The sequence below is a fragment of the Oncorhynchus tshawytscha genome, linkage group LG10 (genome assembly GCF_018296145.1).
Source record: "Oncorhynchus tshawytscha isolate Ot180627B linkage group LG10, Otsh_v2.0, whole genome shotgun sequence".
In the NCBI taxonomy this organism is placed as follows: Eukaryota; Metazoa; Chordata; class Actinopteri; order Salmoniformes; family Salmonidae; genus Oncorhynchus; species Oncorhynchus tshawytscha.
In genome coordinates this window covers 43,066,861-43,080,458 of record NC_056438.1, presented here as the reverse complement: position 1 = coordinate 43,080,458, position 13,598 = coordinate 43,066,861, and the positions used below count along the sequence as shown (strand labels likewise).

The 13,598-nt window shown below is 43.6% G+C and overlaps 1 protein-coding gene across 4 annotated transcripts in view; it reads right to left on the bottom strand.

Annotated features, from left to right (window-relative positions):
* Positions 1-1,491: 1,491 nt before the first annotated feature.
* Positions 1,492-13,598, bottom strand: part of LOC112260227 (cAMP-specific 3',5'-cyclic phosphodiesterase 4B) — a 118,619-nt gene continuing 106,512 nt past the window's right edge. For 2 of the 4 annotated variants that reach the window (XM_024435166.2, XM_024435167.2), the window contains 9 exons: positions 7,694-7,787; positions 5,560-5,777; positions 4,996-5,094; positions 4,195-4,359; positions 3,582-3,681; positions 3,206-3,360; positions 2,871-2,993; positions 2,532-2,714; positions 1,492-2,307 (listed from right to left, as the gene is read on the bottom strand). In XM_024435166.2, the coding sequence (XP_024290934.1) occupies positions 2,014-2,307; positions 2,532-2,714; positions 2,871-2,993; positions 3,206-3,360; positions 3,582-3,681; positions 4,195-4,359; positions 4,996-5,094; positions 5,560-5,777; positions 7,694-7,787 (1,431 nt within the window). In that variant the 3' untranslated portion in view covers positions 1,492-2,013. Of the gene's footprint in view, positions 2,308-2,531; positions 2,715-2,870; positions 2,994-3,205; positions 3,361-3,581; positions 3,682-4,194; positions 4,360-4,995; positions 5,095-5,559; positions 5,778-7,693; positions 7,788-9,879; positions 10,265-13,216; positions 13,564-13,598 lie in introns of those variants that run through there. The other 2 variants (XM_024435168.2, XM_042328565.1) reach the window with 2 other exon arrangements.

Below are 13,598 nucleotides of genomic sequence, written 5' to 3'. Positions count from 1 at the left end.
ATTTTTATTTTTTAACATTACACTTCAGTATCTCCACTTCCTACAGGGGACCTTTTAGGTGACATTAAATTAACATAGAATCTTTCTACAATTTGATTCTATTTGTTTTTGGTTTAGTTTCATTGTGTTTGTTGCTCTGCGATTCCTGCCAAACCTCGAGAGATGTGTTGTTGGCGGTGGTCACCTCAAGAGGGACCTGGCAACCAAAAGTATAACATCAGCTGATTGTCAAATATTGTTGTATGGAGGTTTGTTTTTTGACATTGGTTGACCGTCACAAGGCTAGTCTAGGGCTTCAAAATATCATGTGAAGTGGGATTTTTCTCTTTCTCTTTGGGAAGAAACCACTCAATGGTTTGATTTGATTGGCCTTAATTGTCTTTAATACTGTGCATGAATTAGATTAGGAGATTTCATTTACTGGACTTCCATTCTTGGAAGGGAGATACGCAGAAATAATTCGATTTTTTTTGCGAAAGAATATTAAGATATTTAATTAAGTGCTAATCAGATGTGGCACAACACCTCTGTTGGACTGAGTTCCATCTGGCCGTTAAAGTGCTTTTATCAGGTCAACTTTGGAGCTTATTGGTTAGGACAGTTTACATTGACTTTCATTGTTTTTTCCCACCGGGAAAATTTGAATGATGGAGATAATTGCTTTACGGTAAATATGTCAAATAATAAGGAGCAGGTTTGCAACAGCTTTGCTGCGAATATCGAACTTATGTGGCGTTTGTTAACATTGACTTGAGATTTCTGAGATAACACGTGACGCATAACATTGAGAGCTTAGTGCTATGAGTTGGGTGTTGAAAGAATAACCCGATTCTTTAGTTTAAACACTTTTCTAGCTCTCAACCCTTGCGGGAAAAAGTGCAACTTGTGCTGGGAAGTCTGACGATTTTGGAAAGTCCACAAAGCACAAATTGGGAATACACTATTGCTGAGAAGACATAAGGAAGACCGGAAGTATTATCCTCTCATTCGAGAGACAACTAAGATGAGTTGTGTGTAGAAAACAAACATTTTATAATAACGACTTAAAACGGTTAAATAAATTATAAAATTACATACAAAAGACACGGTCATAAAAAAAGGCACACAAAAGTCTTCAGACACGTGTTACAAATACCTGTGGACCATTAGTTGGAACTTTGAACGCTACCCGGCAACATCCCATCCAATCCCGTTACAAATACCTGTGGACCACTAGTTGGAACTTTGAACGCTACCCGGCAACATCCCATCCAATCCCGTTACAAATACCTGTGGACCACTAGTTGGAACTTTGAACGCTACCCGGCAACATCCCATCCAATCCCGTTACAAATACCTGTGGACCACTAGTTGGAACTTTGAACGCTACCCGGCAACATCCCATCCAATCCCGTTACAAATACCTGTGGACCACTAGTTGGAACTTTGAATGCTACCCGGCAACATCCCATCCAATCCCGTTACAAAATGGACCACTAGTTGGAACTTTGAACGCTACCCGGCAACATCCCATCCAATCCCGTTACAAATACCTGTGGACCACTAGTTGGAACTTTGAACGCTACCCGGCAACATCCCATCCAATCCCGTTACAAAACAAAACATATACCCGAAAACAGTCACGAAGAACAACAATCATTCTGAAGTGCAAGTGTCTCTCATCTTGTCCCAATTGAACACCATAGTCTCTTAGCATAAATGAGCTTCATCTTATTTGTCAGAGCAAAGATTGTAGTATCTGGCTAAGGACTAAGATATGGTACTTCTGCCACACAGCAGTTCAACAGCACTCCTTCAAGGCAATCACACTCTTCAACTCATCATAATCTGCTTTCGGAGGGTTCCCAAAACAAGTGTTGTGGTCCCCCACCCTCTTCTGCAGGGGCCCTAAGTCAGTCAGGCCCTCGCGCACAAGCAGAGCAGCTTCAAAGAGCCAGATTGCAGGATTCCTCCACTGCAATAAAACAAGATGCCAAACACAGCCTAAAACTGGTGCTTTTATAAAGATCACGGTCAAGGCTTGTTACGTCCCCCTTCTGTCCCCCTCTCGCCCTCCTCCCTTCCTATCTGTCCATCCTCATCCTGTCCGTCATCTAGCGTCAGCTCAAACTGGAATTTGTGACCTCCTTCTCCGTCCTCTAGCTCTCCGTCTCCGGTGCAGAAGGGGGGAGAGGGGCTCTGGGGGATCATGCTCTGGTACCAGTTCCTGTTGTCTTCCAGGGTATCCAGGATATCCTGGGCGTCAGGGTGCACCAGGTCAGCCCACGTCTCCCACAGAGGGTGGACGATGTAGTCTATGAAGCCCACCTGGAGAGAGAGGGAGAAGAGAGAGAAGGGTGTAAGATTTCAGGATAGAATAGTGTGTACGAATACTGTATTAACAGCAGTAGAGAGGGGTCGAGAGAGCGTGTGTATGCAAACAGTATGTACAGGTACGTGTAAGATGTGTATACACGTGAGTATGCGAGCAGTGTGGGTACTGTACTGTGTGTGGACATACCTGTATATGCGTACATGTATTAGTAACCTACCTGGCTCTTCTCCACAGAAGCCGTATGCTTATCACACATGGGGCTGATCTCGATGCCTCTCTCCCTCTCCCGGTCTCCCTGGTGGGAGAACTCGTTCATGATGCGGTCGGTCCACTGGCGGTACAGGTCCAGGGACTTGGTCGGATTGCTCAGGTCTGCACAATGAACCATGTTACGCATCACCTGGAAGAGACGGGACGGAGAGAGGATTGTGTGAGTTTGTGTGTGTGTGTGTGCGTGTGTGCACCTACATGCCTGTATGTGCACCTGTATGCATGCCTATGTGCCTGTGTGTGTTTTACTGCATGTGTTCTTGTGCATACGAGTGTGAGCTCCTACCTGTATCTTGTCTGTGTAGTTGTCTAGCAGCAGCACTCCAGAGCTGGTCACTTTCTTGGTCTCCACCATGGTCTTCAGGTCAGCCAGCAGGCTCATGTGTTTGGACATGTCAGTGGCCAGTACCTGGAGGGAGTGAGAGAGTGAGCGAGGTCGTCGTTAGTGATTTAGACATGTTTATGCTTCAGCAATATAGGATATAGTAAAATATATAGTACATGGAATTGAGACAGGGATAGAAAGATGGACCGTCGGACCGACCGACGCACGGTCGGCGACTCATACGAATGGGACATCGGCAACAAACACCTTTGGTCAGAACCGGGGCATTCTCTCACCATGTCTATGACCATTCTCCTGAGGGACTGGCGTTGTTTTTTGGTCAGGTTCTGAAAGATGTCACAGTTGTCCTCCTGCAGCAGCTTGAAGCCCACGGCCAGGTGATGGTTCTCCAGGACCGACTCGTCGTTATACATCAGGGCCAGCTCGGAGTCTGGACGGACAGAGGGTGGCCAAGAGAGGCGGACTGATTAGAAGCAAAATGTCAAAAGCATTTTCTTATGTGGTTTTTGTGACGATGCATTTCAAACTTGAATATTTTACTTGCATCTTCAAATATGCCATTAAATTATAAAACGATAAGAAAGTGTACCAAAGCAGCAGAGATGATGAATTGGGCGCTGTTGTTAAGATTTTGATGGAGAAAGTACTCACTGGTGTTAATGAGGAACTGGTTGGAGACCCCAGGATGGTCCACATCATGGATGGCTGCCGCAAAGAGGGCCGCCAAGATCTCCAGATCTGTGAAGACGGCCTGTGATTGGACAGGAGAGATTTGATGAGTTTTCTACATTTGAGAGTGAAGGTTTCACTGCAGTAAAAATTGGTAACACACATTCATCAGGTAATAACTCATTCTGACATAACGAGGTGGGGTGGCGGTGACATATTTAGGTGGAGTGGGGTGACATTGTTCATGTGTGTTTACTGATAACACTTGCTGGTATACATGATTTATAATTACTCGGGGCAGGGCTCTCCAACCCTGTTCCTGGAGAGCTACCGTCCTGTAGGTTGTCGCTCCAAACCTAAACTAGCACACCCGGTTTGAATAACTAGCTGGTTGATAAGCCGAAATCAAGTTACAACTAGGGTTGACGCGAAAACCTTTTCAGGAGGGTAGCTCTCCAGGAACATGGCTGGAGAGCCCTGACTTAGGGGTTTGCTACTACGTGACAGTGTTGCTAGTCACTCCTCAGAATATTCAATGCGAAGCAAGAAGTCAAAAAGCGGTGTGTATTAAGTGGAGTTGGGTCAGGTGACTTACGTCCAGAGCGGGTGTGGCGAGCAGGATGTGTGTGGACTGGGCCACGTCTGCAGCGTGGAGGCTGTTGTGGTATTCTACGTCGGCGTGGTAGTGCGCTTCGAGGGTCAACATGAAGGTCACGAATGTGTCCGCGGGGATCTTGAACGTCTTCATCAAGTCTCGCTCCTGTACGGGACGCACAAAGAAACGCAACGCCGTTAGCTTGATGGGAATAAATGGGACCCATAACGTCTCCATTGGGTCTCGGCTCCCGCACGGGACACACACAAACACACAACGCCACACATTAACTAAAAGGAGAAATGTACCCCATTTACATGTGATACTGTATGTAGCACAACAACCCATAAACACTGATGAACGTTTTACATTTTTCTTCAAATTAAAATGACTTTGGTTTTTACCATTGAGTTTGTCTTGTTTAAATTGCAATGACTGCATCCAAAACAAATATGCAATCACAATGCAAAAGCTGCTAAGAAAAATGAATTGCTTGACTTGGCTGGCACTGTGTGTTAATGTCCACTTATCCATGTGACTAGATTCGTTCCTAGACTAGTTCCTACTACAGTAGCATAAGTAATCATTCAGCTACTGACCCAGAAGATGAGGACACATTATTGAGAACACACGAGAACATGCTGATGTACAGTACTTTAGGCTGTGCGTTGGTGACTCACCCTCTGTGTGTGTGTGGGTGTGTGTGTGTGTGTGTCTGTCTGCCTGCAAGGCACCTCAGTCAGGGAAAACACAGCAATCTGACAGGAACGAAAGAGGAGGAAGAAGAGGAAGAGCACTGACCTGGAAGATGGTGTACATGGTGCATGTGAGCGGGCGGTTGTGGGAGTGCTCGGCCACCCTGAAGATGTTCAGACCCCACTTGTTGATGTCCTCAAGGTCCTGAGAAAGAGAGAGACATTGTCAGGGTACGCTCTTGCAGACAGATGGCCGGAAGGTGCAGTCACAATGCGAAGACAAATTAAATATCCAGATATTTGGATTGGAATTTCAAATTTAACAATCAGAAAGTGCCGTTTGTTCGACACTTCCATCGGTGTCCTTGTGCAGAATATGTGCGCCTTAGGTTTGGGGACATCTACTTTATAAGCTACCTGTCTTAAACCCGAATTTACCCCAACCCCTGAGGTGTATACCACAAAGCAGGATCAATGAGTTAGCCAGCTAACTTGCCTAAATGTTCAGAAAAAGTACTTTGACATTTTCTTTCTTCTAAGATAAGCTTTAAATGGCCATGGTCTATAGTTGACTCAACAATATTTAGCTAAACATTTTTTATTTCTGGTTGTTTATCAAAGTTTGCTGGCTTTGTAGTATACCCTTATAAAGTAGAGACTTCCCCAGTACCTTAGACAGCAGGTCCTCCTGGTCTGTTTTGACCCCGAAGCGGCTGACGCTGCATCCTTGGAGCACGGGGGTTTGGCTGACCTTCCTGACCCCACTGATCTGGGTCATCGTCCCTTGACTCGGAGTCTGACCCCCCAGCTGGGTCTGGTGGTGGGTTCTCTTCTTCCTCTCCCTGGTCTTGGCCATAGGGCATGGCAACTCCAACTCATTCTGCTTATCTGGAGGGAGAGAGGGATGGGGAGAGAGGGATGGAGAGTGGGATGGGGAGAGAGGGACGGGAAAAGGGATGGGGAGAGGGATGGGGAGAGAGGGATGGGGAGAGAGGGATGGGGAGAGAGGGATGGGGAGAGAGGGATGGGCAGAGAGGGATGGAGAGTGGGATGGGGAGAGAGAAAAGAAAAAGGGTTAAAACTACTGCACCATAGAATGAAAACACTGAGTCGGAAAGACAGACTCACAAACATTTGTGGTCATTTCAATCACAAAGCAATACATACAGAATGTACATTTTGACACGACTCCGTTTTCTTTTGCAGTACATAAAATGAATTGACATGGTAAAATGGTAATTACACCGCATTGGAAAAAGAGGCTATATTGACTTGGAGTGGACAACCATTCAGTCAGACATGTATAGGAGTAACTGGTCTGAACTGGTTCTCTGACCACTCAGTCTTCCTATCTACTGATAGTCATTCAACTACTCTCTCAATCTTCCAAACAATCAAGCCCTTCTCTTGTTCTCTTGCCTTCTTCCGTCTCCTCCAGTTAAAATTCACCAGGAAAGAGCCAAATGACATTGAGCATAATACACTATTTCAATATTCAAATGTAGAACACATAAAGCCATATAAGTAACATGTTAAAAACAAATATTTTGCAAAAACATGCCAATGAAAAACAATGGCGTAACATTTAGGATTTATTCGTAGAAAGAGAGAAATTCCATAATATTCAATGAGGCATCAATTCTCAGTGGAGATAATTAATAGTGTTTGCAGATCAATAAAAGTATGTTGCCAAACCATAACAACGCATAGCAATGTTGGCTGCTGCTTTGTTGTATTAATAAGGAGAAGTGTTTGGGGGATGGCTTGTTGCAGTGGAGCTGAAGCGACCTCTCTCGAGGCGCTACATGTTAGCGTCACGGGGTGTGTGCCGCTGACCGTGTGTATCTGCGGCTAACCGTGTGTTTTTCCACACATTGCCTCAGCTCTATTCTCTATGAGGCGTAGGAAGATGATTTGCCTCGACCTGATAGGTACTAGCCGCAATGCAGAACACAAACCTTAAATCACTATCCATTCTCTCTCACTTCCGCCCTCATATCTCCAACCCGCTTCGCTTTATTCTATCAACCTTAGCATCACGGTGTCTTTATAGCTTATCAATTTTCCTCCCTTCTACACCCTCTCTCCATCTGCTTTTTCATCCGTGAAGAGAAAGATGGAGGCTTGTTTACGAGTCGGTGCACTGCGCAGTTCTCTCAGAGTAGCAGTTTTCTCCGTGCTGGCGGAGAAGGTGGTGGTGTGAGCTGGCTAATTGGCAGGGAGCCATGGAACGTGTCACAGTAAAAATGAAAAGAAATGTGTGTGTACACACATTATATATACACACACACACACACACACACACACACATACATACATACATACATACATACATACATATATTATTTTTTAGAGAGATGAGGCAACATCATATATACGGGTAACAAACGCACTCTTTCGTTTTCTCTCCCTTGCTCTGCAGAATGACGGAGTCCCAGGGAAGAGTAGAATCGCTTTTTATTTTCTCCCCCTCTCTGCAGCGAGGCAGAGGGAGCACTCCAGCAGACCAGATGAGACTGGTTTGAAACTATCGCAACCCCACGGTACCCCCCCAATCCGCAGCGTCTCATTCTCTCTGACTCTCAACCTCTTTTCTCCTCCTGCTTAATCATTTGTGATTACTATATTATTATGATTTGTTTATCTTTGTGTAAAAACCAATAATAGATAAAACATCACCATTCAGGCAAAGGTATAGTCCATTAGCACAGCGAGAGGCAATACATGAGATTAGTTATTTTGTTTGTTTGTGAGTGTGTGTGTGTGTGTATGTTTTGCGTGGAGGTGTGTATGACTTGACTTACCAAGGAAGGTGTTGGAGATAAACTCTGACACCTGGTTGCCGGAGCGACTCATCTCTGACAGGTGGGTCAGCTCCCGGTTCAACATCCTCTTGAACTGGGGAGACACAAAATGACACAACACCATGTTAGGTCGCCATTAGATAGACACTTTAGCTCACTTGGTAGAGCATGGTGCTTGCGATGCTAGGATAATGGGTTTGATTCCCGGGGACCACCCATATGTAGAACGTACTAAGTTGCTTTGGATAAAAGTTTACCTCAGGTCAGCCATTTCCTGTTGCCAATTAGCAGTGGGAAGCATATAAATAGTGTTGTGTTGAATTGCAGTAACAGAAAATGACACAACACTGTGTTAGGTATACTGTGTTAGGTATACTGTGTGTTAGGTACACTGTGTTAGGTACACTGCATGGAGACCAACAAGACATTGAACTGGGGAAATACAAAATTACACAACACCTTACTAGATATACTGCATGGAGACCAACAGGAAATGGCTTCCCTGGGGTAGTGGTATAACTTGTTTCCAGGGACTTTCCATTGACGTTAAGTAGTGATGAGCGGGTTGACTCATAAACCACATTCCCCCGCGGTGCAGGTGGGTTTAGGGTCATGAAATATTGTGTGGATAAAGGGCGGGTTGAAACAATACATAAAAAATAAAAAAAAATTCCCCTCATGTATAATTCTTGTGGCAATTTATATCTATAGGCTACATCGTTTTTTCCTCATTTGTAGGCTCTCTGGCATTAGCGCGTACACCTAAGCTTTAGGGCATAACATTACACGCGCTAAATAGCCTACACGCCAAACCCTTTTGGAAACAGGCAGAAAAAGTTTTGTCTATTCACTAAGAAAAAAAGCTGTGAAATGGAGAGTTGAAAATAAATTGAAGGGACGGACAGAAAAGTAATTTTTGGGAAAGATTTAGTGAAGTGGCAAAAGAGGAAGATAGTCACTGCTATGTTAAGTGTGTTGATTGTGAGGCTCTATACAAATTCCACATTCACACGACAGGGATTTCAAATAGGCCTATGGCACGTCAAGAGAAACTGAAGCTTAGTGTTCAGATGGGTTAAATGGAAACTGAAATCTGGAAACTGACTGTAGGTCTATAACTTCTCACAGTCTTAATATTAACTCCTGCAGAATTAAGCATTTTTTTGCAGTAAAATGATACACCAAATGTATATTTTGACTCGGGAACAAAATAATTATGCTTTCTTTCAGCATCTTGAGAGAATGTGAATGCGCACCTAGGGACCGCCTGTAGCAGTGCTACCTTTATCAACATCATAAAAGCTGATAGTATTTCAACCACATAACATAGCTGAACTGAAATCTTATTATAAACATGTTGGGTTGTTTTCACAGCTTTCTCTTTCCTTACAGACCTATTGCACTTATCCCCCAGTCCCTAAACTTCTTTCCTCCGCAAAAGAAGCAGAGATGACAGAGATAACTTTTACCTATGTCAACTAGATTGAAGCATTCATTTATGACATTCTGGTGGGCAAGTTGACTAACAAATAGCTTACCAAAATGTTGGACATTCTAAGCAGAAACATCTAATTAAGGCAACAACAAAAAATTCCTGCAACCTCTCAAAAAAATTGTTCCTCCATCTCGGTCTGTAACCTACAGGGCATTTGCTACTGTATATTTGCGGATTAGGGTCGGATGCAGTCCTCAGATTTCCCCTTTATCACATAGTCGGGTGATTGCGGATGGGTTATTAGCAATTGTGGGCGGGTGCAGGCGAACAAACAGCTGACCTGCACACCACTAATTGGAGCCCACTATTGGAGCCCAAGGGAATAGGCTTGTTTGTTTGATACCATATAAGGAGTTTGCGTATCTTTATACAGTATAGGCTATTTGAGTGTCCTGTTTTGAGATATTTAGTAAACAAATCAAAGATTTCTGGATTAATATGTACAGCATAGGGTCAGAATCAACCAAATTTCTGCAATAGCTTTTCAACCAAACATTTATCCGCACACACATCTTATTCTGTTTAGAAGCTAATGCATAACATCCATGTTGTGAGATGGATTCAGTTGAGATCATGGGCTGTAGTACCCAATCAATCTGATGCAATATTCAAATAAATACTAGAACGTGCTACAAGTATACAACCCGTCTCTCCCCACGAACACACATTTACCCCCAGTCCCCCCACATACCTTAATGTACCCCCAGGAGACACAGAGCATGGTGTTGGCTTCAGGCATGGTGCTGTACTGTAGCTGTATATCCTGTAGCTGTTCTATAGCTGTCACCCCTGGCTGTCCTCAACAGAAGCCCTGTCTGAATAGGCAAAACCAAGGCTTTCTTTCCTCAACAACCAACAGCCATGTCTCCATCTCTTCTATCTTGGTCTTTCAGCCTCTTTGGTGGTTCTTCGCAGAGTCACAGATGACAGATCAACGATAACCCCCACCAAGACGAGCACCTAGACCCCCGCCGAGCGCTCTTCCTCATTTCTGGAATCTCCCAGTGATATCTTCCCCAGTCACAGCAGCTAGTTGGATAGCGACTGTATTTCCTTCAGCAGTAGACGGTATTCCCCTGAACAGCAATATATAAGTAGGTCAGTAGGTAGGAAGCTTGTAGCTACATATGTAGAAACTATCTCTTAGGTACTGTAGGTGCCTCCCTTTAACCACGATATCTCTATCTATGTCTATACAGCCAATGGAAGACAAATGGTTCTCAAAGAGGAGATCCCAGTCCTATTGCATTGCTATCATATCTCTATGCATCCCAGAGGTAGCCAATGGAGGCGGGTTGCGGAGGGGATTCCAGTGTTATATCCATCCCTCCATCCATCTGATGAGATACTAAAAGGAGAATCAGAGAGGCTAAGTGGCTTGAACGAGGGAAGAAAGAGGGGGATGGGGGTTCCAACGGTGGCTAGGGATCCCCGGTGACTGGCTGGAACTGGCTGGCTGAAAGGCCAGTGGAGGAAGCCTCTCGCTCTCTCTCTCTCTCAGTTTAGTCTCCCGCCAATGCCAGATGTCGCCCCCCTCTCGCTCTCCTCTTTCTCTCTCCCTCAGCCCCCTCTCTCTCCCTGCCAGCAACATGCACATCAACACAAACCACTGCAGACATCAACACGTAGATCACGCCATGGCAACAGAGTCACGTGTACTGCATAGACGCTCTCACGGAGGTCTCTCCTCCAAACGCGCGCGCACATGCACACACACACACACACACTGCTGCGCATTACTCAGCTGAGTGAAGGGAGGCGGCTGTGCATCGTCCTGACTCTGGCCACTACTTCATCTCAATGTTTATGTCTGTGTCTGTATACATATGTGTCTTATTGCAATGATGCTGCCCCTGTGTGTCTTATCTCAATGATGCTGCCCCTGTGTGTCTTATCTCAATGATGCTGCCCCTGTGTGTCTTATCACAATGATGCTGCCTCTGTATGTCTTATTGCAATGGGGCAGTATTTGAAGGTTATTTCAATGGCACTACTTAATTTCAAATGGGCTTGTTTTTCCCTTTTCACTAAATTAATATTTTACTTGTTTTATATTTTCAAGACTTTCATTTAATTTAGCAAAAACCATTAATATAACTCATACATCCACTGCCCACTCTTGAAAACTGATGCATGAAATCAAAGGTATCCCATTCATCTATATTTTCGACTTTACTTGTCAATTTTTATCTGGATCCAAATATAAAAATGCATGCGTTGTAATATGGTAATCTGAGAAATAGCCAATCAAATATCCTGCAGCTAATTTACAGAATCACTTGGATTTGTTTTGTCCTTTCTAGCCAAAACTTGTTTCAAACAGGTGCTTTTTCAGTGAACCATTAAATCGCACCCTCTCTAGCAGTGAATGTCTGTCATATGGCAGACCGGTCTGTTATTTCCCATTGACTGCAACCGGAACACAACTTTGAAAATGCAAGAAGAAAGAAGCCGTCCGTCTTTCAAAACTTTGGCTGCACCCCCAAAAAATACATAACTTCCCAAACTGGAAATGTCAAAAAATACGGATATTCTGTCGTATTTGTAATATATTCGTACTGAAGGCGTAAAGGTACTGAATCGTGACCTCTGTAAATTGACTCATGAGTCATAGACTATGTCTTCTGTGTTTCCCCGCTAGTCATACCGAGCTATGCCAGCACCATATGGTAGTCATACCGACGTTCAGTAGGCTAGCATACGCCAGCACCGTATGGTAGTCATACAACATCCGCAAACCATGCGTTAATGCAGGATGACGGAAACATGAGTGTGTTCGGGTAGGACACATTACTCAATGCGCGCCGTTACTCACGCAGTTATGTCAGACTTGGGGAACACACTTGTGACAACAGGTTGTTATTTGTGTGGCGAATGAGCTCCGAGTATTGAAGTGTTAAGTGTTCACAATGTTGAAATGAACATATTCAAAGTAGGTAGTGATAAGATGAGCGCCACCGCAGGCTATGAAAGATGTCAAAAGGCGCTTTCAACAGGCTCCTTGGCGGATAATGTCACTGCATTCTGTATTCAGATGACCACTATCCGACCCACAAAACCATACATTATATTGTGTGCATGAATACACAGGGATAGTGGAGGAGGTGAGGTTCCCACTTATATTGTAGGCTAAAGCGTTTTGAGCGCGTGCAAAAGCGCTATAGAAAAAATCCAATACATTATTATACTGTATTATCGTTAACTGGTGAACTAGTTTTTTCAAGTCTGAAACAACACATCAGATTATGTTCCAACTAGTCTGAACAACTCAACCATTGTCTGAATGACCCTAATCTCTAAAATAGACAACATCGAAAATGCAGAAACTAAATTCCTGGACATACAGCATAATACTAAACCACTGTGAGGTTATTAGGTAATTTAATAGAGTTATGATTAGTTATTATGCTATTTATTACAATATTATCCCATGAATGCTACTGTACTTTGAATGGAATTCAAAAGAGCAACACGTAACCCTTTCCTGCAGTCAATGACCAAAAGTGCCCTCTTTGGCCTCATGGGTGGAATGTTATTCATATTTTTCAGAATTTCATCATTAATAAAGTTTATTTTTTATTTATTTTTAAACCCAATGAAAATCCAGTGTTTCTATGTCAAACAGTTTTGTTATTTCAGTCTTCTGTGATGTATATAAAAGTGTAATATTGGGACGTAAACTCAAAATGTAATACATTTCAACTATATCTGACATGGTACAGGTGTCTTCTTCTTTTTAAGCCCATAACCATGTGTGTGAGGTGCAAACTTTTGTTTCAAAGTAGATTTGTTTTAGACTACCAAGAATAACTCTGACCCGGATTTAGCCCAATGCAGTAAAAGGTTCAAGTGAAGTGAACGTTTTTTGTAAATAAATTACAATGACAGAGCAAGTGTATGATCCAAACCCATACAATCTGACTAAGTCCCGACATTCAGATAAAAACAAATGTTTTTAAGTAAAGCCATTTCCCTTAGACAAGAGTGTAGATACTCACTCTAGCAAAACAAGTAGTGTACAAACTCACCTGTTTCCAACTTGTAAGCATCCCAAATGTTTTCTTGTTCGTCTCAGAGCAGCATAGTCCCATTATTGCAAAGGCAATGCCACACGTAAATAAAATAAATTATATAAATATAAATGTTCAAAAACTGTTAAAACTTCTCTCAAATATGTTAGCGTGTCGCTGTTTCTCTCGCTCTCTGGGTCTGCTTCCTCTCTGTATTCAAGTCTACTCTCTTCTGGCGACAGTCAGGAAACGTAAAACAATAAAACATGACTGATTGGCTGGCTGGTTGACTGGCCCACACAGAGACTAAGCTAAACAACTCCTCCTCTATCATAATGTAGCTCTGTGCCTGTCGCCACCCTCCCTTCCTTCCCCACTAGCTTCCTCCTTCTGACTAAAT